Source organism: Oenanthe melanoleuca, chromosome 7, assembly GCF_029582105.1.
Source record: "Oenanthe melanoleuca isolate GR-GAL-2019-014 chromosome 7, OMel1.0, whole genome shotgun sequence".
Classification (NCBI taxonomy): domain Eukaryota; kingdom Metazoa; phylum Chordata; class Aves; order Passeriformes; family Muscicapidae; genus Oenanthe; species Oenanthe melanoleuca.
This window is the reverse complement of record NC_079341.1, coordinates 173,561-197,578: the sequence shown is the minus strand read 5'-3', so window position 1 is coordinate 197,578 and position 24,018 is coordinate 173,561. Positions and strand designations below refer to the sequence as shown.

Genomic DNA, 24,018 nt, shown 5'->3' with positions numbered 1-24,018 from the left:
CGAATCCCAGGCAAGTGCAAGGGGCTGTGTTGCCCAGCCCCAAGCTGCCAGTGCAGCTTCAGCCACTGCCGCCTTCTCACCAGCGAGGGCTCCTTGCTGAGCACCACGAGGCCTCTGAGCTCCAGGCACAGCCTGTCCCTGCTCTCGCTCGGCAGCTGCCTGGACATGACCGACAGGGCACTGTGCCCGTGTTTGCTCAAGTGCAGACACTGCAGGACCTGAAAGGCACAGGGCAGTGACAGGGACCCGGCCGGCAGGAGCGCGGAACCGCCCAGGGCCGGGCCCAGGCAGCGGCACCGGGTGCGCACCGTGTCAGGCGGCTGCGGCTCCCAGAGGCCAGAGAGCTGGAAGGCAGCTCAGCCAGGCAGCGCTGGCCCTCAGGCTCAGCTCCACAAAGAACGCCAGCGCCGGCAGATCCCAGCGAGGCTGCCCCCAGATGGGCAGGTTGAGCAGGTGCGTGGCGATGCAGGAACACAAGGGGCTCAAGCCACGGCGCATCTCCCTGGCAGGGGAGAAAGGCACTGAGGTTCTGAGCCGGGCGGGCAAAGCTCTGCCAGGACTGACTCACAGAGGAGAATGACCTTTGCCCAGCACCCTGCGAGGGAACGTGGGCCCTTGGGGAGGCGGCTGCTCCTGGGATTCCTCCTCTCCCAGCCTTTTCCAGTCTGCTCGGCCGTCCCTCGGTGCCAAGGCTCTCGGCCACAACCACGGGGACTGTGTGGGGCACTCTGGGCTCAGGGCACCAATGCTGGCAGCGGGGAGAAGGGGGTCTCACCTGGCCAGCAGCCCCACTGCACAGTGCTTGGTGTCAGCACAGAGCAGGGTGTCCCAGACCTGCCTGCGCTCCAGAGCCACCAGCATTTCATCGCGGCCCAGGCGGCAGAGCAGAGCCTTCATGGTCTGCACTGCAAACCTGTGTGCAGAGCAAAGGCCAGGTCACGCTGGGAGCTCTGGCCCTGGCCACAAGGGCATGGGAAGGACAGGGCGACTGGCACCTGTTGGGGTTGCTGGGAAGGTGGTGCTCCTCCCAGCACGCTGTCCAGAAGTTCTCAGCATCCTGTGGCATCTGCTCTGTGGTGCCAAAAATTTGGAAGAGCAGAGCCACGAACACACGGGCAGAATAAGAGACCATTGTGTGGTGCCACTCGGGCACCTGGACAGTCACCCACAGCACCAGAGTTTCCTGCAAAAGACAGAGCACCCCGAGGCAGCGCTCAGTGCCGAGGTGTCCGTGTGGCAGGGCCCCAGGGGAGATGCAGGGGGAGCATGTCCGCAGGGGCTGGGATGGGATGGGATGGGATGGGATGGGATGGGATGGGATGGGATGGGATGGGATGGGATGGGATGGGATGGGATGGGATGGGATGGGGCCAAGCTGGCTGTGAGCACCAGCCCTGCGGCCTTGGCTGCCAGCTATGCTCTGTGATGGATTTCTACCCTGCCAAGATCCAGATGAGGTGATTCCAGGGCCAGCAGGAGCTCTCAGGGCATGTGGTGGCCACCGACCTGGTCCGCAGTGGGGCTGGACCCACCAGCTCCTGGTGCTGCTGGAAACACCAACCCCTCAGCGTGGGGTCACCTCCAGCTGCCAGGTGGAGCACGTCAGCCTGGAGCAGCTCCTCAGCTGGCACTGGGACATGGCCTGGATCCCACAGTACAGGAGGGAGGGGGGGAGGCACTGGGGGGCTGGGAGAGGGATTGGGGGGTGCTGGGAGTAACTGGGAGGGAGTTTGACACAGCCTGGTTCAAACTGGGAGAGGGGTTCAGGGGTCTGGAAGGGCTGAGAAAGGGTTGTATGCATGTTGGGGAGAGTGGGATGGGGTTCGAGGGGTCCTGGTGGGCACTGGGAGGGAGTTTGGGGGTGCTGGGTGTAACTGGGAGGGATTTGAGTGAGCCTGGAGCGGATGGAAAAACACCAGAGATTGGAGATCAGGGGTTGGAATGAGGTTGGTTGTGCTGGGAAGAGACTGGGGGGATCTTGGTGACTCCTGGTGGTGCTGGGAAGGGACTGGGAGAGGGTTTGGGGGTCCTGGGGTAGTAGGGAGCAACGGGGAAGGGGTTATGGAATCCTGAGAGAGACAGGAGTGTCTTTGGTGGGTCCTGGGGAGGCTGGGAAGAGATTGGGAGGAGCTTTGGAGGCTCCTGGCTGGGCTGGAGATGAATGGGAGGGTGCTTGGAGGGGCTTGGAATGTCTGTGAGAGGTTTTGGGGGGTCCTGCCCTGTGGACTCCCAGAGGTGCTGCTGGACGCTGCCCGCAGCCAGGTGCTGATGGGTGTTGGGCTTTGTTTTCCTGGTGCTCGGGCTCAGCTTCCACCTGTGCAAGAAGGTGAGGGGGGTCCCAGAGCATGTGTGCTCCCCCTGGGGCCCCCAGCTCGGTGTCACTCACCTTCCTATGCCCAGAGAGCTCCTGAATCAACAATGGCTGCAGCCTCTTCCCGTGGCCTCAAATCCAGCCGGGATCCCCGACTCTGTCCCCGCGCTGATTTTGGAGGAGGTCGAGTGCCCCCTCCAGCCCAACTGTCACTCTGCCCCCGCCCAGCTGCTCCCAGTGTTCCCAATAAAGCTTCCCAGTGCGCCCCGGTCCCGTTTATTGTGGGGCGGGACTGGGGAGGGACTTGGGGGGACCCCGCGGGGGGATCGTGGTTGCGCGGGGAGGGCGGGGTCCAGGTGGGGAACACTGGGTGCTGCGGGTCTGCCCGGCAACCGGGGAGTCATCACTGCTGCTCTCCCTGATTGGCTGAATCTTCTCCATCGCATTGTCTGATTGGCTGAGGAGAGGCCCGGGAGTTGAGAGAAGGGACAGGAGAGATCCCGTCCCGAACACCGAACGGGAACAACAGACCCAGCCTGGGCACAGGGAGGGAATTTATTATCAACCAAAACACAGCAGGACAAGGAGAAAGGAGAGAAATCTCTCCAACCCTTTCCCCCCACCCAACACAGATTACCACGGCCACGGATCACCAGGGCTCTGCCCAACAGGGGTCACTGGGGATCATCCAACACCGATCCTCCCATGGGGGATGGAGCTGGAGCAGAGCACGAAGCTCTTCCCACACTCGGGGAAGAGCTCACAGGGCTTCCCCTAGTGATGGCTCCGTTGGTGTCGGGTCAAGTGAGAGCTGTGTGAGAAGCTCTTCCCACACTCAGGACACTCACAGGGCCTCTCCCCGGTGTGGATGCGCTGGTGGCTCCTCAGTTGAGAGCTCAGCCCAAAGCTCTGCCCACATTCCAAGCAGGTGTTGGGCTGTTCTCCAGTGTGGATCACCTGGTGCTACATCAGGCAGTGGCTGTCTCTAAATCCCTTCCCACATTTCCCACACTCATAGGGCTTCTCCCCAGTGTGGATCCTCTGGTGCTGGATCAGATGGCAGCTCCAGCTGAAACCCTTCCCACATTCCAAGCACTTGTGGGGCTTCTCCCCTCCATGAGGCTTCTCCACCAGCTCTGAGCTCTGCCTGCATCTCCAGCTGCCTTCCCGGCTCAGGTAGAGTCCTTCCTCTTCATTGCAGCTCCCTGGGCTGGGTTTGCAGCCCCTCCTTGGGAGGGATCTCCGGGGCTTTTCCTCTTCCTCCATCTGCGCACGCCTTGGGAATGAAAACTCCTGGTTTGGAAGAAAAAAAACAAGAGGAGAGGGCCTTGGGCTGGGGGTTCCTCCTCGCCCAAGTGCAACTCAGGAAGACATTGGGCATCTTGCATGTATAAGAACATCCCAAACACCAAGATTCAGCCCAAAAATTCTCCAAAAATCACAACACAGATGAAAAACCCACCAAAAAACAAGATATGGCCAAAAACCCCTCCAAAATATAAAAATTCAGCACCTAGAAGAAAAAACAAAAAACACCAACATTTAGCCCAATAAAGCTCAGAAACACCAAGATTGACCCCTGTGAAAATCCTGGATCCCCCTCTCTGGTCACCTGCTGCATGTGATGGGGACAACGCTCCTGGGCTTGGGCAGAGGCTGCAGGTACAGGGAGGGATGGAACTTTGTGCCCCTTCCTGTTTCTGTTCCTCCTCCTCCTGTGTCCCTACCCTTCCTCACATTCATCTTCCTCCTCCTATTCCTCCTTCTCCTGCACAATCCCACCCTTTCATCCCACATGAACGGTTTGACCATTTGCATTGGGATTTTTTCTGTATATATCTGTGCGGTTCTTAGTGATGGCAAAATATCGGTATGGGTTTTTCAATGTTCACATTTAGGATGGATTTTGCAAAACTGGAAGAGCCTTAAAGGTGACACTTGAACAGATAAAAAGTTAATAGAGTATTGTTAATAAGAAAAAAAAAAGCAGATTGTGGGGCAGCCACATATGAATCATCCAATGGCTGCTCTACAAGAGAAGCAGGGTTCCAGACAGCCAGGAGAGGAGCTTTAGAAATGCAAATTAACACTGCTGGGGCAAAGTGTGGGCAAGCCACCAGGGTCACCTTGCCTGGGGGAGGAATTGGGCTGATTCCCTCTGGCCCTCACCCCAAGCTCTGCCTGCCTGCACAGATGGAATTTGCACAGCTAAAGGCAGAGCCCAGAGTGAGGATACCTGACTGCAACAGAAACTTGTTAAGCTGCAAAGGGAAACAGCAAACAGAGAATGTTGTGAAAACTTTATTAAAAAAACTGCGGAGGAATCATCCCTCTCCCCACTCCAACATGTGCTCTCACTGTCTAGGTTATATAGGGTGTATTAGAGCACTGGGGTGTTTTTGCTAGTCCAGAGAAATCAGTTGGGACTCCAAGTAATTGATGATTTAATTAGATAAAACTGGTCAATTGATGCAGCCCTGGATGGAAGGAGCTCCCAAAAATGTGGAAAAGATGAACAAACACCACAACAAATCCTACAACACCATGAAGCAGTCCCTGGGAACCCTAAGAAATACATATCAGTAGACAGAAAATTCACCCATAATTTGAGTGGCATAATTAGGTTAAAAAACTGAATATTATTAAAATTATTACTACTATGATTTATATTCATGATACTATTACTACAGTTATTATTAATGCTATTATTATTAACAATAATAATAATAATAATAATATGTACTATAGAACGTGTTATCAGTCCTTGAAATAATAATCAATTTGAGAGCACCAGCTCCTGACTTTCCTGCCGACCAATCCAGGAAAGGAAGAACAAGACATTTCACCATGGGATGGAATCAGATTATCTTTCAACAGAAGGAGGAGAAGTTTGTGGAAAATTAAATGACTCAAACTGCTGTTTGCAAATAGGTGATAACTCTAAAGCGGTGAAACAGATAACAAAGGAAATAAGAAATTTGCTCATATTCTGGTCCAAATGTACAGAGGATGGGAATGGGAAACATTTTCGTGGTTCCCTGGTGGGCCATGACCACAAACAAATGCTGTTCCTCCTCTGATGTGCTGCAGCAACTCTCATCTTTTTCCCATGCACGACACCTTGCTGAGTGCAGCTCATTCAGCAGCTGAGCAAGGGGATGCAGGTGGCAGCCAGGCCTGATCCAGAAACGGCTACAAAGGACAGGGAGTGAGGGCACTGAGAATAATCCTAAAACCGAAGAGGAACCAGGAAAAGAGATTGAGACAATGGTAAATAAATATTGTAAAGACAATTCTTGAGGAAATGAGACGAAGATGGAGTGAAAGAATTAAGATTAATATCGTAGTGGGGGGCGCATATTAAGGAGGAGATGCAGTAGGTGAAACGAGAAGTCTGAACCTTCCAAGTACCTCAGCCATTGGGCAAAGAAAGAGGAAAATGGAGCCGGGAAAATGAGGATAAAAAGGAGGATGCATTTTAGAGACCGCATGGCAAATGCCACATGTCCTCTCCTTTTGTTTATCAATAAAGTCACTTTTACAGGATTCCTCTGCTTCCTTTGGGCACGCAAACGTCTGGCGACGTGAATTTTCCCGCACAGCCCCGGGCACAGGGCAGCCACCTCTGTGCCACCCACAGGAACCGGGACGAGCCAGCGCTGCTCCGGCAGCGGCTCCTGCCGAGGGCCCAGCGGGAAGGAGACCGCGGGCAGCCGCTCCCGCAGCGCCCTCAGCCCAGGGGGACACGGGCCGGGCACGGCACAACGAGCCCGCCTGAGCCCTCTGCCGCCTCCTCCGCCTGCAGCGAGCCCCGAGCCCCGCAGAACCGAGCGCGGCTCCCACCTGCGCTGGGGCCGCCTTCGAGCTCCGCCGCCGCCTCACCGCGCTCCGGCCGCTGCCGCCGCTGCCGGGCCGCACAGACGCTGCCCAATCAGCGCGCGGGAACGAGGAGTGACGGCAGAATCAGCCAATGGCAGCGAGGGGCGGGCTGCGCACCCGGAAGCAGCCTCGGCCCGCGCTCTCAGGGCCCCCGGGCTGTGTGAGGGGAAAGCCGGAGATGAGGAACAGCCTGGAACGGGCCCGGGCCCGCGGCGGGATTGGCCTGGAAACACAAACAAAGTTCTCCGCAGCTCCCGGCACGCCTTTCCCAGCCCTGCGTGTTCGCTGGCTCCAGCTCAGCGGAAAGCCCTTGAGCCTCACTTCTCCTACCCCTAATACGGAGCATCAGTGCATGGCTTTGATTTCCCCCAAAACGGGAAAACTCCCCCAAAACCCTGTGTGCTGGGAGAGAGATTTCTAGGTTGCCTTTTGTTCCTTCATTAAAGGCAAATGATGGTGGGCAGAGCTCTCCAGAGAGTGAGATGGAAAAAGGAACAGGGTTGGTTGCCCCTAAGAACATCAGAGGAGAGGAACTGTCCTATTGTCCACCCTCGAGCCTCTCCGGAGGGAAATAACCAAGAAGTTGTTCCCAAAGACAGGGTTCTGTGCAGCCTTGTGTTACCTGCAGGAATGTGGGAGCTATCTTCGAGTATGTGTGTGGGCTGGGGAAGTAAGAAGAACTTCTAGTGACATATTTTAACTAACTGTAGGCATGACCTGTGCCACAATGTCCCACCCACACTCCCCTCTCCTGTCCCCATCCCCACCGTGTCATGATCCCACAGACAGACCCACAGGGGGTCGGGGCCAGGAGGGCTCTAGAAAAGTGCTGAGCACGTGTGTGCCAGTGTGCACAGCTCTGTGTGCACACACAGGCACCGGAGTGCACACGTGTGTCAGTGTGCAGAACTGCACACACGTGTCTTGTCTAGTGTGCCCAGGTGTAAGTGTGCCCGTCCTGCTCTGCACAGTGCACATGTGTGCGGGTGTGCACAGCACTGTTCACATCTGTGCCCTGCTGTGTACTCGTGTGCTGAGTCTGTGCACAGCTCTGTGCCTGTGGGTGTGCACAGCTCCACAAGGGTGAGCGTGGCTCTGTGTGGGACATCCGTGTGCTAATGACACTGCACGTATCAGTGTGCACGAGGTCCCTGAGTACAGCAGCTCTTGTGCTTGTAGGCGTGTGTGCATTGGGGGAGACTGTGCCTGGGTGGGTGATTGTGTAGAACGGATGTGCTGGTGTGTGTGTGTCTGTGTTTCTCTGTGTGTGTCTCTGTGTGTGTGTGTGTGTGTGTGTGTGTGTGTGTGTGTTTGTCTGTATGTGTCTGTGTGTGTCTGTGTGTCTGTGTGTCTGTGTGTCTGTGTGTGTGTGTGTCTGTGTGTCTGTGTGTGTGTGCCTGTGTCTGTGTGTGTGTGTGTCTGATTCTGTGTGTGTCTGTGTGTCTGTCTGTGTGTGTGTCTGTGTGTGTGTGTCTGATTCTGTGTGTGTCTGTGTGTGTGTGTGTCTGTGTGTGTCTGTGTCTGTCTGTGTCTGTGTGTCTGTGTCTCTGTGTCTGTCTGTGTGTCTGTGTGTCTGTGTGTGTGTGCCTGTGTCTGTGTGTGTGTGTGTCTGATTCTGTGTGTGTCTGTGTGTCTGTGTGTCTGTGTGTGTGTGTGTCTGTGTGTGTCTGTGTGTGTGTGTGTCTGTGTGTCTGTGTGTCTGTGTGTCTGTGTGTGTGTGCGTGTGTATGTGTGTGTGTGTCTGTGTGTCTGTGTGTGTGTGTCTGTGTGTGTGCGTGTGTATGTGTGTGTGTGTGTGTGTGCGTGTATGTGTGTGTGTGTCTGTGTGTCTGTGTGTGTGTGTGTGTGTGTGTGTGTGTGTGTGTGTATGTGTCTGTGTGTGTCTGTGTGTCTGTGTGTGTGTGTCTGTGTCTGTGTGTGTGTCTCTATGTCTGTGTGTCTGTATCTCTATGTCTCTGTCTGTGTCACTTCTGGGCTCTGCTGGCTGCAGTGGCCCCTTGCTCTCTGTGTGCAGTCTGTCCTTTTAGGGAGAGGAATTCACCCCTACGTAGAAGTTTCCCAAAAATGTATATAAGGTTGAGTACAGTGATTTCCATCAAATTTAGTAGTGTTTAAAGCTCCCTCGAATCCCTGTAAGATGTCCATGCTTTGCACAGATATCCTTGAAGTGCAGATTTTCTCTAAATAGAGTTCATCATCATGTCCAAAGCTTTGAGTTATACCAACCATTTAAATCTAACATGTCAAACAGGAGTTTTTCAAATCCACCAAGGAACAAGTGGCATTATTATGTGCATCCACTGCTGTTCTCGCCCACCTCCCCTAGAAACTGCTGCCATCCAGACGAGAGGCTGTGCCAGGTGCAAACCTCTCTGTAACTGCAATGCTCCCTAAGCCAGTTCCCTTGTGTCAGCAGTGCTGGGCAGCTGCCTTAGGGTGAAGCATGTGGGGCAGTACTGGGGTGGAAATAGCCATGGAGAATAGAACTGCCTGCTAATCTGTGTTTGTTCAACAATGCTTCATGAGTCTGTGCTCTCTGGCCTCTGGCTGAGTCTCAGACACATTGAACATTTCAGTTCCTTGCTCCAACACTCAACAGGACACTGCAATGTAGAAAAATGCTACCTGATGTACATTGTCTTCAGTGTCACTCTTTTATAGAAAGAGCAGCTTTTAGCCCCTCAGTGGGGAGGTCCCTTTCAGGTCCTGCTCCCCACTGAATTGGCTCTGGGAACCGCAGGGTGGGAGTGGACTCATGGCAAGAGAATTAAAAGCCCAAAGAATAAACTATAATATCCAGACTGGGTGATATAGAATTGATTCTCAAAGAGAGACCAAGAGATAACCAAAGAAGTACGAGGACATCTGAAAAGAGGGTCAAGCTTCCACCAGCTGGCTCAGATTTTATTTTAAATAAAACCTTGGGAGGGGGTTTGAACCATATCAACCATCAGTTATTTATGTAATTGACCTGTTTTAATGGATGGAAATTACAAACATCTCTTGAGGGGAAGTGCACAGGGTGCTGGAGTGGTTTCCTTAGGAACCAACAAGTGGAGTCAGACAAGAAATAGAGGGCAAGGCTGGGTTGGCCCCTGTGCTCACCACTGAGAAGATTGTACAGCCCTGCTGTGGGCAGCAGCCCCGTAGGCATGGTAAGGTGGGGGCAAAAAGGCCATACCACATTTCCATCATTCCTCATTGGTGTTTAACAGGTAAAATACACCTGCTATGGGCAGTAACCCCATCAGCATGGTAGATGGCCATAGCAGCGCTCTGTGATCCCCTTTTGTCCATTGTGAAGAAGTAGGCTAAAAGAAAATGTTAGATTTTTCTATTCCCACTGTCCCCAACCACCTGAACAGATGCTAGTATGATAAAACTCAATTTTGAAAACTACGAGTGAATTATCAGAATAAAACAAAAAAGTGATCGTTTGAGCCAAATGAATTAGGAACAGGAAAGGAGAGGATGGCTATAGATCAGTAATGCAATGGTTGGCCCCCACAACTAAAGAATGAACAGTGTGTGTATGTTCAAGATAAGTTTTGTGGATGTATAATGATGTTATTGCAATATATCCTCCCACAGTCCTCTTTCCCCCCTCCCTTGTATTGTTGTCAGACGTGGCTTAGGCAGTCGGGGCATTTGGGCAGGGCCGGCTTGTTCCTACACCTGCCCTGCAGCCAAGCTGTGAGAAAGTCTCCAGCCATGGACAGAGAAGGAGCTCAGCGACAGGACTTTGGGAGGGCCCAGGGGCACAAAAGGCAGAACATCCATTCTGTAGGTGAGCACGTGGGGGTTCAGTCCTGTGCTCCCTGCGCTGATTTTCCTCCTTATTCAGACTTTTGTTGTATTTTCATCCTAGAGCTTAATAAACCTCTAAAATTTTTAAATGGGAGCATCGTTTCTCACATGTTGCACTTCCGAGTAGGAGGTGCAGCTGGAAGGAGGGAGGGATGGGGGAAAGCTGGTCTTAAGGGTCTTCGTTTACTTCCTATTATCCTATTTTGAGGTTTTAGAAATTTCTGCCAAAAATCTCTCCCCTCCTCCACTCATCCAGAGGGGTTTGTGGCCGTTTTCCCGTTTTGGGGGAAATCAAAGCCATGCACTGATGCTCCATATTAGGGAGTAGGAGAAGTGAGGCTCAAGGGCTTCCCGCTGAGCCGGAGCCAGCGAACACGCAGGGCTGGGAAAGGCGTGCCGGGAGCTGCGGAGAACTTTGTTTGTGTTTCCAGGCCAATCCCGCCTCGGGCCCGGGCCCGTTCCAGGCTGTTCCTCATCTCCGGCTTTCCCCTCACACAGCCCGGGGGCCCTGAGAGCGCGGGCCGAGGCTGCTGCCGGGTGCGCAGCCCGCCCCTCGCTGCCATTGGCTGATTCTGCCGTCACTCCTCGTTCCCGCGAGCTGATTGGGCAGAGCGGGGACAAGCCCGGCCCCGGTGCTGCCGCCCGGAGCGGGATGCAGCCGAACCCTCCTGGGGACACCTCGGACATGGGATGCAGAGCGGGAAATGAACACGGGGCGTGGAGTCAGGCGTGGCTGGCAAGTTCCCATTCCAGTTCTTTTGTCTCCATGCTGCTCCTGGTTTCCGCATCCTACTCCTGTTGTCCCTATTTCCATTCCTGCTGTTCCCATCTCTGTCCCTGCTGTCCCCATGCCATCCTGGTGCCCCCATCCCTGCTCACAGTTTCCCCATTCCCGTGCCCAGTGTCCCCACCCCCATTCCTGGCTCCCAGAGAAGAACTGCCAGCCACTGGAAGAGTGAACCCGGATTTAATGCCCCAAGCAGGATTTATTTCCCAAAGCAGGATAATTGCACATCAGAACTAAAGCATTGGGAATATTTGTGGTTCTTGGCGTTAAAGCACTGGAAAATGGGAAACTGATCTGTTAGCAGGAGCTGTGGGTGGGTGGGAGCAGCGGGGGTGAGTTCTGCTGGCAGCTCTCGGCTTTCCTAGGAAGAGGGAAGGGCCAGATCCAACTCCATGGATTGCTCAGGTGGTGATTGCTGCTGGGATGAGAGAGAGTCACGGTGTCATCCTGTCCCTGTCCCCATCCCACATGACGGACCTGGGTGGAGCCCATGGAGAGCAGGAACTGCTCCAGATCCCACCTGATCCTGCCCACTCCTGCTCCATCCATCCCACCCATTCCTGCTGTGGTATCCCAGCCTGATCCTGCCCCAGTCCTGCTGCAATCCTGCTCCATGCAGCCCAACAAATCCTGCTCTGGAATCCCACCCTGATCCTGCCTCATCCATCCAACACCAATCCTGCCCCGTCCACTCATCCATCATGCATCCATCCATCATCCATCCATCCATAATCCATCAATCATGCATCCATCATCCAACCATCATCTATCATCCATCCATCCATCCACCCCCACATCATCCATCCATCATCCATCCATCCCCCATCCATCCCAACTGATCCTGCTCCAGAATCCAGCCCCAATCCCATGCCACAATTCCATCTGGTCCTGCTCTGCACTCCTGCTCTTATCTGAAATCCCTCCCTGATCCTAACCTGTCCATTCTGCCCCAATCCCCCTCTGGAATCCCACCCTGATCCCGCTCCGTACCTGCATTCAAGCCTTTGTTCCCACATCATTTCCTGCAGAAAGAGAAGATCCATGAGTTTCCAGCACAGATCACACACCAGGATTAACCCCAGGATCCATCCTGGGATCCACACGGAGGAGATCCAGAGCTGGATCTGCCACTGGTACTCACCAGCTGCCATGCTATATTTATTCCTGTCCCCCCTCCCTGTGGAAAAACAGTGGAATCAGCGTTGGTGGCACAGGGTTCCCAGACGGTGCTGGGTGGATCCGTGCCCCTTCCCAACCCCCATCCCGTGTGTTACCGGATTGGCGCCTCCAGACGACGAATCCAATGAGGGCAGTGAGGATGATGATGGCAGCGATGGACACAGCGACCACCACAGTGAAATTCCCGCCAGATGTCGGCTCTGGGAAACATGGGATGGTGAGGAGGGGGAGGGGAATCCCCATTTGGGAATCCCAAATCCCCAATTCCCACATTCCACGTTCCCAGCCTCACCCCAAGCGAAGATCCCGGGCTCCGACATTCCGGGATGCTCCACCCGGCACCGGTACTGCTCCCGCTCCTCCGGCCGCGCCTCGATCCTGGCCCAGGTGTGGAAGGTGCCGTCGCTGTTGGGAACGACCCCGCCCCACTCCGTCTCCTGATCCCGGATTTCACCCCCTTTTATCCAGTTGACTGCGATGGCGTTGGGGTAGAATCCGTACGCGTGGCAGGACAAGATCAGCATCCCGTGCTCCTCTTTTCCGGACACGTGGACATCAGGGGGCTCTGGAATGGGGTAACAGTGAGAGACATCCAAGGAATTCCATGAAAATGGGATGCGGGTGACGATCTGCCCATGGAATATGCACAGGAATGGGATGGGGGTGACATCTGCCCATGGAATTCCATGAAAATGGGATGGGGGTGACATCTGCCCATGGAATTCCACGGGAATGGGATAGGGGTGACATCTGTCCACGGAATATGCACAGGAATGGGATGGGGGTGAAACCTGCCCATGGAATTCCCACTGGAATGGGAGGGGGGTGAGACCTGCCCATGGAATTCCCATAGGAATGGGATGGGGGTCAGATCTGCTCAGGGAATTCCCACAGGAATGGGGGTGAAATCTGCCCCTGGAATTCCCACTGGAATGGGGTAACAGTGAGATCTGCCTGTGGAATTCCCACTGGAATGGGATGGGGATGAGATCTTCCCTGGAATTCCCACTGGAATTACCCAGTTCCCAAGTCCTCCCTTCCCAAATTCCACATTCCCACAGGAATTCTGCTCCCACCTTTGCGGTCCAGCTCCTTCTGCCCATATCTGACGTATTTCTGGAGCCATTCCGGGCAGACATGCTCCAGATAATTTGATAAACCCTCAGCCACGTTCTCCTCTTCCCAGCGCCTCCTGGTGACCTCAGCACCGCTGTCGGCCGCCATGAATCTCCTGGACTCAGGGTCAAAGGAGAGGAAATCCCGCCCATCGTAGCTGTGCCGCTCGGATCCACGGACGCTCCCGTCAGACAGGAGGTCACAGCCGTAAACTCGCAACACTGTGTGGAGACCTGGGGGGATTGTACCCACAGAGACCCATGGAATTGTGTCCCAGCCCCACAGAGCCCCATTCCAGCCCTGTGGAGCCCCAGAGTCTGGTGGAGACCCACAGATCCCATCCCAACCCATGGATCACAAGATACCCCATACCAGCCCCACAGATCCCCATCCCAGCCCCACAGATCCCCATCCCAGTCCCATGCATCCACATGCCAAACCCATGGATCCCAACTCAACCCCACAGATACCATCCCAGCCCCATAGACCGAACTCCCAACCCATGGATCCCCATTCCAACCCCAGAGATCCCATCCCAGCCCCACAGATCTCATCCCAGCCCCTGTGGAGCCCCAGAGTCTGATGGAGACCCACAGATCCCATCCCAGCCCCAGGGATCCATATCCCAACCCATGGATCATAAGATATCCCATCCCAACCCCACAGATCCCAATCCCAACCCCAGAGATCCCATCCCAGCCGCACAGATGCCATCCCAGCCCCATAGATCCCATCCCAGCCCCATGGATCCCAACCCATGCATCACAAGATATCCCATACCAGCCTAATGGATCCCCATCTCAGCCCCATGGTGCCCTGTAAATTCACATCCAAGCCCCATAAACCCCATCCAAGCCCCATGGATCCTTTCCAGCCCCACAAATCCCAGCCCAGCCCCACAGTTCCCCCCACTCACCCCTGCTCTGGTTGTACCGGTCCAGCAGTATCTCCAGGTTCCTGGCATACACGTGCTGTGTCCCCACGCAGATCTGGGTCTGCCCATCCCAATATCCCGGATCGGCTCCATCCTTTATCCACTGTGTCAGCGGCTCCATCCGGCCCCGCTCGCTGTCGCAGCGTGTGAAGGGGATCCCATCCAGGTACCCAAGGACCATGAACTGGGGGATCCCTGGACTGGGCTCAGACACTGACACATCCAGGTAACGCAGGGAATGGAGAACTGGGGGGACACAGAGATTTGGGGGGTTGAGAGGATCATGGATCAATGAAAGGGGAACTGGGAGAGCAGGAAAGGGGATGCATGGGGTCCCCGTGCCCAGGAATGGGGGCTCAGGGGACTCCCAGTGTCAAGGAAAGGGGAACACAAGGACTGGGAAAAGTGGGATGGGGGTCCCAGGGGATCCCTGTGCCCCGGAAAGGTGGTCCAGGGGTTCCCAGTGCCAAGGAAAGAGAGGTCACAAGGTGGGGAGACCTGGGATGGTTGGAATGGGGGGCTCAGGGGTCCTTGATGCAGAGGTAAAGGGGGGCTGGGGGCTGAGAAAAGCCGGAATGAGAATCCAGGGGGTCTCAGGGTCAAGGAAACAGGGGGGGGGGGCTGGGGAAGGCGGGATGGATGGGAAAGGGGGTGCAGGGGGGGATTGGTACTGGATAAGGGAGTGCAGGGGGGTCCCAGTGCCCGGAACTGGAAATTCAGGGGGGTCCCAGAGCCCAGAATCCCCCCTGGGACCCTCCACGAGCCCCCAGGGACCCTCCCAGATCCCCTGGGACCCCCCGCAGAACGAGCAGGGGGTGGAGAACTGGAGGGACGCAGAGACGGAGAGAGCCAGGAAGGGCCCAAGGTTCAAGGGAGGGACTGGGAAAGGCAGGATGGGGGATCCAGGGGGGTCCCTGTGCCCAGGAAAGGGGGTCCAGGGGGTCCCTGGGTCACAAGAAAGGGGGGTCTGGGAGCTGGGAAAGGCAGGAATGCGGGTCCAGGGGGTCCCTGACTCACGAGAAAGGGGGGCTGGGACAGGCGGGATGGGGGATCCAAGGGGTCCCTGTGCCCAGGAATGCGGGTCCAGGGGTTCCCTGGGTCATGGGAAACGGGGATCTGGGAGCTGAGAAAGGCAGGAATGCGGGAAAGGGGGGCTGGGGCTGGGACAGGCGGGATGGGGGATCCAAGGGGTCCCTGTGCCCAGGAATGCGGGTCCAGGGGTTCCCTGGGTCACGGGAAAGGGGGGCTGGAGCTGGGAGAGGGGAGCAGACCCGGAGGCGCAGCCTGGGAGACGGGAAAGAGACCGAGGGAGTGCGGTGGGGGAGGGGAAGGAGGGAAAGGGAGAATTCCAGGGAGCTCATCTAGATCCCATTGGATCCCCTCTGCGACCCCCCCGGGACCCCGTTTCGGGAAGCGGCGGGAGTGGAAAACGGGAGAAACACGGAAAGTTGAGAGGTCCCCGGGGGTCCAAATGGCGGGACTGGGGTCTGGGAAAATCGGGATGCCCGAAATGGGGGTGCAGAGGGATCCCGGGTGCGGAAATGGAGATTCAGGGGTGTCCCAGTGCCCAGGAATAGGGGTTCAGGGGGGTTTCCGTGCTGCGATTCGGGGTTCAAAGGGAACCTGATTGCCAGGAATGGGGGTTCAACGGGGTCCCGGTGCCAGGAAATTGGCGTTCAGAGGGCTCCCCGTGCCCAGGAATGGGGGTTCACGGGGGTCTCCGTGTACAGAAATGGGGTTCAAGGGGGTCTTTCTGCTGAAAAAGGCGATGAAGAGGTAACAGGACCCAAAATGAGGGTTCAGGGGTTTCTCCGTGCCCCGGAATGAAGGTTTAGAGGATTCCCAATGCTCGGAAATACAAGTTCCGGGGATTTCGGGGGTCACACTCACCTTTCGTCGCGTCCCCCGGGCCCGCCAGGAGCCCCAAGAGCAGCCCCAGCCCCAGCGCTGGAGCCATCGCGCTGCTCCGCTGCGGCCCCGCCCCCACATCAGGCCCCGCCCCCAGAGCCGCCTTCGGCCCCGCCATTGGCTCAGCTATTACCCTTTCACCAATGGCAGCCCGGCACATCAGTGACGTCACCGGTCACCGGGTAGATCCCGGTCTCTCAGGTTAGGGTGCGGAAGCGAAAGTGGCGGAGGGAGCGCGGTGGGGGAGGGGACGGGGAATTCCAGAGAATTCCTCTGGATCCCTCCGGATGGCCGCTGCGAGCCCCCTGGAGCCCTCTGAGAACCACTTGGGACCACCTGGGACCCCCCTTAAGAAAGCGCAGGGAGTGGAGAACTGGGGGGACACGGAAATTTGGGAGATCTGGGGGTGCAAAGGTGAAGGAAAGCGGCGGGTCTGGGGTCTGGGAAGGGCGGGATGCCCGAGAAGGGGGTGCAGGGGGTCCCAGTACACGTGAAGGGGATCCAGGAGGGGGTACCAGTGACGAATAAGGGGGTGCAGGGGATCCCCTTGCCCACTAATCGGGGTTCAGGGGGTCCCGAGGTCAAGGAAAATGAGGGGCTGCTGTCCCCGAGAGGGAGAGGGCCAGGAAATGGGGCTCAATGGGCCTCTAGTATTGGATAAGGGGGATCCCGGTGCGCAGGAAATGGGGTCCAGATGGGCTCCCCTCCCGGGTTCTGGGGTTCAAGGGGTCCTGGTGCCTGAAAATGGAGGTTTGTGGGGGTCTCGGTGCCCAGAAATGGGGGTTCAGGGGGGTTTCCGTGTCCGGGAATGGGGGTTCAAAGGGTCTCCAGGTTCCAGATAAGGGGGTGTCGGGTTTTTCAAGGGCTGGGGGGTACAGGGGGCGTCCCGGTTCCCCGAAATGAACTTTCAAGGCGGTCTCTGTGCTCAGGAAGGGGAGTTCGCCCCGAAATGGAAATGTAGGAGCGTCCCCGTGCCAAGAACGGGGGTTCAGGGGGTCCCGGTGCCGGAGGCGGTCACCGGTCCCGGCGCGGATCCCGCAGCCGCAGCTTGGGAGACGCGAACGTGACCGGGGGAGCACGAGGAGGGGGAAGGGACAGAGGAAACCCTGGGAATTCCCCTGAATCCCCCCCGGGACCACCCAGGATGCCCCCGCAGGACGAGAAGGGGGTGGAGAATTGGGGGGACGCAGAGACTTGGGGGGTCTGGCGGCGTCCAAGGGTCAGGAAGCAAAACTAGGAGAGCCGGGAAGGGTCCAAAGCTCAATGAAGGGACTGGGAGATACGGGATGGGAGATCCAGAGGGTCCCTATGCCCAGGAAAAGGGGTCCAGGGGTCCCCGATGTTGGGAAAAGTGGGATCTTGGAGCTGGGAAAGGCAGGAATGGGGGTCCAGGCGGTCCCTGGATCACAGGAAAGGGGGCCTGGGGCTGGGAGGGGCGGGCGGATCCCAGGGACGCAGTTTGGGAGACGCGACAGCGAGACGGGAGTAAAGGGGAATTGCAAGGAATTGATCTGGATCTCCGCTGAGACCTCCTGGGACCCCGGAGAACCCCCAAGAACCCCCTCACAGGAAGTGCCGGGAATGGAGAACTCGATGGATGCAGAAATTTGGGAGGTCTGGGGGTCCAAAAGCCGAGGAAACGGGCGGATCTGGGGTGTGGGAAGGGCAGTATGGACAGGAATGGGGGTGCACGGGGGTCCCAGAGCCCTGTCGGGAGTGCGGGGGGATCCCAGTCCCTGATAAGGGGGTGCAAGGGTGTCCCGGTGCTGGTGAAGGGAGTACGGGGGAGTCCCGGTGCCCAAAAATGGCGATTCAGGGGTTCCCGTGCCGGGGAATGTGTGTCAAGGGGGAGTTTCCTTCCCGGAATTCGGCAGTCAAGGGGGTCCCGCTGCCAGAAATGGGGGTTCAGGGGGGTCTCCGTGGCAGATAAGGGGATACAGGGCGCTCCCGGTGCTGGGAAAGGAGACTGAGGAGGGTCACAGGACCCAAAATGGGGATTCCAGGGGTTCCCCTGCCCGGCAACGGAGGTTTAGGGGATTACTGGTGCCCGGAAATGAAAGATCAGGGGGTTCCCGGTTTCGGGGGTTCCACTCACCTTTCGTCGCGCCCCCCAGGCCCCCCAGGAGCCCCAGGAGCAGCCCCAGCCCCAGCGCTGGAGCCATCGCAGCCGTCCCCGCTCGCAGCTGTGGCGCAGCTCGAGAGACCCGAAAGCGAAAGTGCCCGAGGGAGCGCGGGGGGGAGGGGAAAAGGGGGAATTCCAGGAAATTCACCTGGATCCCCTCCTGGGACCCCTCTGGATCCCTCAGGGATCCACCCGGGACCCCCGGGGCGGGCTGTGCTGCGCTCCCGGGCCCTGCGCTCAGACTCTGCCCGGACCCCGCCGGGTTCGGCCCGAAGCGGGAGCAGCACCGCGATCCGCGGATCCAATTTTTCCTGCGGGTGCGGATCCCACCCCCGACGGAGCAGGACTGGGCACTGGGACCCCGATCCCTGATTCCCAATCTCCTTCTCTCTCTGTCTGCTGTTCTCTCCCTTTCCTTTGGGTGATCATAAATCCCGGAGCGGCCGGAGAGCCCCGTGCCCAGTTCGGGTTTCCCAGGAAAGGGAGGCCGGGGGTGAGGTGCCCCGGGCTGGCCCGGAATGGGGGTCCGGGGCTTCCCGGGGTCACGGAAACAGGGGATCCAGGGGCTGGCAGAGGAGGATTCCCGGGAAAGGGGGTGCAGGGGGGTCTCAGTGGCCAGGACCAGAGGTTCAACGGGGTCCCGGTGCCCGGAAATAAGCGTTCAAGGGGGTGACCCAGTGCCAAATAAGGGGGTACAGGGGGGTCCCGATGCCCGGAACTTGTCGCTCAAGGGGGTCCCCGTGCACAGAAATGGGGGTTCAGGGGGGTCTTTCTGTTGGGAAAGGCGATGAAGAGGTAACAGGACCCAATATGAGGGTTTCAGAGGTTTCTCTATGCCCGGGAATGAACGTTTGGAGGATTCCCAGTGCTCGGAATGGAAGATCAGGGGGGTCGCGGTTTCGGGGGTCGCGCCCTCCGGGTCCCCCAGGAGCCCCAAGAGCAGCCCCAGCCCCAGCGCTGGAGCCATCGCGCTGCTCCGCTGCGGCCCCGCCCCCCAGAGCCGCCTCCGGCCCCGCCATTGGCTCAGCTATTACCCTTTCACCAATGGCAGCCCGGCACATCAGTGACGTCACCGGTCACCGGGTAGATCCCGGTCTCTCAGGTTAGGGTGCGGAAGCGAAAGTGGCGGAGGGAGCGCGGTGGGGGAGGGGACGGGGAATTCCAGAGAATTCCTCTGGATCCCCGCTGCGAGCCCCCTGGAGCCCTCTGAGAACCACTTGGGACCACCTGGGACCCCCCTTAAGAAAGCGCAGGGAGTGGAGAACTGGGGGGACACGGAAATTTGGGAGATCTGGGGGTGCAAAGGTGAAGGAAAGCGGCGGGTCTGGGGTCTGGGAAGGGCGGGATGCCCGAGAAGGGGGTGCAGGGGGTCCCAGTACACGTGAAGGGGATCCAGGAGGGGGTACCAGTGACGAATAAGGGGGTGCAGGGGATCCCCTTGCCCACTAATCGGGGTTCAGGGGGTCCCGAGGTCAAGGAAAATGAGGGGCTGCTGTCCCCGAGAGGGAGAGGGCCAGGAAATGGGGCTCAATGGGCCTCTAGTATTGGATAAGGGGGATCCCGGTGCGCAGGAAATGGGGTCCAGATGGGCTCCCCTCCCGGGTTCTGGGGTTCAAGGGGTCCTGGTGCCTGAAAATGGAGGTTTGTGGGGGTCTCGGTGCCCAGAAATGGGGGTTCAGGGGGGTTTCCGTGTCCGGGAATGGGGGTTCAAAGGGTCTCCAGGTTCCAGATAAGGGGGTGTCGGGTTTTTCAGGGCTGGGGGGTACAGGGGGCGTCCCGGTTCCCCGAAATGAACTTTCAAGGCGGTCTCTGTGCTCAGGAAGGGGAGTTCGCCCCGAAATGGAAATGTAGGAGCGTCCCCGTGCCAAGAACGGGGGTTCAGGGGGTCCCGGTGCCGGAGGCGGTCACCGGTCCCGGCGCGGATCCCGCAGCCGCAGCTTGGGAGACGCGAACGTGACCGGGGGAGCACGAGGAGGGGGAAGGGACAGAGGAAACCCTGGGAATTCCCCTGAATCCCCCCCGGGACCACCCAGGATGCCCCCGCAGGACGAGAAGGGGGTGGAGAACTGGGGGGACGCAGAGACTGGGGGGGTCTGGCGGCGTCCAAGGGTCAGGAAGCAAAACTGGGAGAGCTGGGAAGGGTCCAAAGTTTAAGGAAGGGACTGGGAGAGACGAGATGGGAGATCTAGAGGGTCCCTATGCCCAGGAAACGGGTCCAGGGGTCCCCGATGTTGGGAAAAGTGGGATCTTGGAGCTGGGAAAGGCAGGAATGGGGGTCCCGGCGGTCCCTGGATCACAGGAAAGGGGGCCTGGGGCTGGGAGGGGCGGGCGGATCCCAGGGACGCAGTTTGGGAGACGCGAAAGCGAGACGGGAGTAAAGGAGAATTGCAAGGAATTGATCTGGATCTCCGCTGAGACCTCCTGGGACCCCCAGGAACCCCCTCACAGGAAGTGCCGGGAATGGAGAACTCGGGGGGCGCAGAAATTTGGGAGGTCTGGGGGTCCAAAAGCCGAGGAAAAGGGCGGATCTGGGGTGTGGGAAGGGCAGGATGGCCGGGAATGGGGGTGCAGGGGTGTCCCAGAGCCCTGTCGGGGGTGCGGGGGGATCCCAGTCCCTGATAAGGGGGTGCAAGGGGGACCCAGTGCTGGGGAAGGGAGTACGGGGGAGTCCCGGTGCCCAAAAATGGCGATTCAGGGGTTCCCGTGCCGGGGAATGTGTGTCAAGGGGGAGTTTCCTTCCCGGAATTCGGCAGTCAAGGGGGTCCCGCTGCCAGAAATGGGGGTTCAGGGGGGTCTCCGTGGCAGATAAGGGGGTACAGGGCGCTCCCGGTGCTGGGAAAGGAGACTGAGGAGGGTCACAGGACCCAAAATGGGGATTCCAGGGGTTCCCCTGCCCGGCAACGGAGGTTTAGGGGGTTACTGGTGCCCGGAAATGAAAGATCAGGGGGTTCCCGGTTTCGGGGGTTCCACTCACCTTTCGTCGCGCCCCCCAGGCTCCCCAGGAGCCCCAGGAGCAGCCCCCGCCCCAGCCCCAGCGCTGGAGCCATCGCAGCCGTCCCCGCTCGCAGCTGTGGCGCAGCTCGAGAGACCCGAAAGCGAAAGTGCCCGAGGGAGCGCGGGGGGGAGGGGAAAAGGGGGAATTCCAGGAAATTCACCTGGATCCCCTCCTGGGACCCCTCTGGATCCCTCAGGGATCCACCCGGGACCCCCGGGGCGGGCTGTGCTGCGCTCCCGGGCCCTGCGCTCAGACTCTGCCCGGACCCCGCCGGGTTCGGCCCGAAGCGGGAGCAGCACCGCGATCCGCGGATCCAATTTTTCCTGCGGGTGCGGATCCCACCCCCGACGGAGCAGGACTGGGCACTGGGACCCCGATCCCTGATTCCCAATCTCCTTCACTCTCTGTCTCCTATTCTCTCCCTTTCCTTTGGGCGATCATCAGTCCCGGAGCGGCCGGAGAGCCCCGTGCCCAGTTCGGGTTTCCCAGGAAAGGGAGGCCGGGCTGAGGTGCCCCGGGCTGGCCTGGAATGGGGGTCCGGGGGTCCCCGGGGTCACGGAAACAGGGGATCCAGGGGCTGGCAGAGGAGGATTCCCGGGAAAGGGGGTGCAGGGGGGTCCCAGTGCCCGGGAATGGGGCAGAGCGGGGCAGGATCTGGGAAACGACGGCGGCTGCCGGGAAGGGACTGGGACAGACTGGGACACCGATATAAACCAGGACTGTGACAAGAGCCCCCTGGGAGCAGAACTGGAGCACCAGGGATCATACTGGGATATACTGGGACCACACTGAGGGCTTCTGGGAGCAACTGGGAGCATGCAGGGATCAACTGACATATACTGAGAGTGGCTTGGATGGTCTTGGGATTGACTGGAATCATACTCGGAGTGATCTGATCTGTAGTAAGGGTGAATAACAGAAACTAGAATAATGCAGGGGCAACTGGGATCACGCTGGGAGCAGCTGGCCCATGCTGGGATCATACTGCGGCCGACAGGGTACCACTTGGAGTGACTGGTGTAGTATTGGGAGTTGTCTGGGAGTTATAGGGATGATACTGGAGGTGACAGGGATCAAACCGGACTCATAGTGGGAGTGTCTGGGAGTTCCTGGGATCATACTGGGGTGACTGGACTTATACCGGAGCAACTGGGACCACAGCGGGGGCAAATGGCATCATAGAAGGTGTGACTGGGTTCGCACTGGAAGTGACTGGGGTCGCACTGAACTCTTACTGAGAGGGACTGAGAGTGAAAGGAACCACACCAGGGATGACTGTGATCCCCTGGGACCATGTTGGGGGCAACTGGGATCCTACTGGGAGTTATTTTGAAACATACTGGGAATGCCCAGGATCACACAGGGGGTGACTGGGAACCAGCGGTGAGGCGGCGGCGGAGCTCGGAGGCGGCCCCAGCGCAGGCGGGAGCCGCGCTCGGTTCTGCGGGGCCTCGGGGCTTGCTGCGGGCGGAGGGGGCGGCAGGGGGCTCTGTGGGGAGGACAGAGGTGGCTGCCCCGTCCCCTCCGAGCTCCGCCGCCGCCGCCTCACCGCGCTCCGGCCGCTGCCGCCTCCCCCGGGCCCGCACAGACGCTCCAACAATGGCGCCTTTGCTGCGCACGGCACACCCCGCTGTCCGGCCAGGGGCGGGGATTGTCCCGCTCTGCCCAATCAGCGCGCGAGAACGAGGAGTGACGGCAGAATCAGCCAATCGCAGCAAGGAGCGGGCTCTGCGCACGGCACGGACTCCCCTCCCTTTCCCCGAGCTCCGCCATTTCTCGGAAACCTCGCCTGAGGAGCGGCTGCCGCACTGGGCCCGGCCTGGGCATCGGGCCAAGGAACCGCTGCTGCCCTGAACCGCCGGGAGCTCGGGGTGAGCGGGAGCTGAGGGCGGTGGGAGCTCGGATTGAGCCCGGGATGGAGCCGGGACGCAGCCAGGATCCACCTGCAGCCTTTGCAGGAGCCCTGGCCGGGCAGGGGATGCTGAGAGAGGCCAAAATCTCTCTGTCACTTCCCTCCTCACCCTGGACAGGAAACAGAACACACTAGGAAAGGCTCGAGGGGGCGGGGGGAGTTTAATCACTGATCAACACACCTGACTTGGGGTAATTAATTGAATTTATTATCAAACAAGTCAGAGCAAGAGAATGAAAGGTAAAATAATTCCTACGGAAACATCTTCCCCTCACCCTTCTCTCCATCCCGGATTTCCCTTTATTCTCCATTCCCTCCCTGTCCCCACCCCGGGGATGGGGGTCACAGTTAGATCATGTCGCTGCTTCCCGGTTCCTGTCTGTAGTACAGAGGTGGCTGCCCTGTCCCCGGAAGGTTCAGGACTCCCCGATCTGTCTATACTGCATCTCCCCCTCCAATATGCACACACACCCGCTTTTTTTTTTTTTTTTTTAAGTAGAACAAAACAATATTCATAATTCTCTTAAGTCTTTGTTCTTCTCTAGTTCAAGAATTTAACATGCCCTTGGCTGAACAGCAGTCCATGTCAATTAGTACCATTTTCTAGAAGTGACAATCTTTCGTTATTTCTTATCTACAAGTCCCTGGCGCTGTTTCTAGGGAGATTCCCGTGGTTTGTTTCAGTCACATTCACACTGTTCCTTTCACCCGTCACTGCCGGAGCCCCTCCCCTGCTTGCACTCGCAGGTAGCACCAAATGCGTGTCCCTCTGTAGACACTGCTGAAGGCTCGTGGAAAAATCCAACTGGGATTTTTCCCAGGCTGTTGGCTTTCTCAGCTACAGCTCGGACCTTTCCGAAGCTGGGGAGTTTTTGCAGAGGTAAACAACAAAAAAAAGAATAACATAGATGAACACCTGTTGTTGATCACAAAGCCGTGTGTGTGTCTCGTAATGTTTTACAAAAAACACGTTTTTAAAAAAGTGTTGAGTTCTTAAACCAATGAGCCTTTTCCACTTCATTTTGCTCGGTCTATCTTGTATCAATGCGATGGATTTTCAATAAATTG

At 57.8% G+C, this 24,018-nt stretch overlaps 1 protein-coding gene and 1 pseudogene across 4 annotated transcripts; one reads left to right on the top strand and one right to left on the bottom strand.

Annotated features, from left to right (window-relative positions):
- LOC130255594 (zinc finger and SCAN domain-containing protein 2-like) overlaps window positions 1-24,018 on the top strand; it is a 61,337-nt pseudogene that overhangs the window by 6,082 nt on the left and 31,237 nt on the right.
- On the bottom strand, window positions 10,949-21,530 carry LOC130255441 (class I histocompatibility antigen, F10 alpha chain-like). 4 transcript variants are annotated; one of them, XM_056496126.1, is made up of 8 exons: window positions 21,018-21,530; window positions 13,996-14,259; window positions 13,040-13,312; window positions 12,256-12,528; window positions 12,059-12,163; window positions 11,926-11,961; window positions 11,775-11,806; window positions 10,949-11,202 (listed from the first exon to the last, which is right to left on the bottom strand). In XM_056496126.1, the coding sequence occupies exons 1-7, from the start codon at window positions 21,088-21,090 to the stop codon at window positions 11,781-11,783; spliced, it is 1,050 nt and encodes a 349-aa protein (XP_056352101.1). In that variant the 5' UTR covers window positions 21,091-21,530; the 3' UTR covers window positions 10,949-11,202; window positions 11,775-11,780. The 4 variants fall into 4 exon arrangements, with proteins under 4 accessions (XP_056352101.1, XP_056352100.1, XP_056352099.1 ...); XM_056496125.1 differs by having other exon boundaries at window positions 10,949-11,199; XM_056496124.1 differs by lacking the exon at window positions 21,018-21,530 and adding an exon at window positions 15,904-16,039.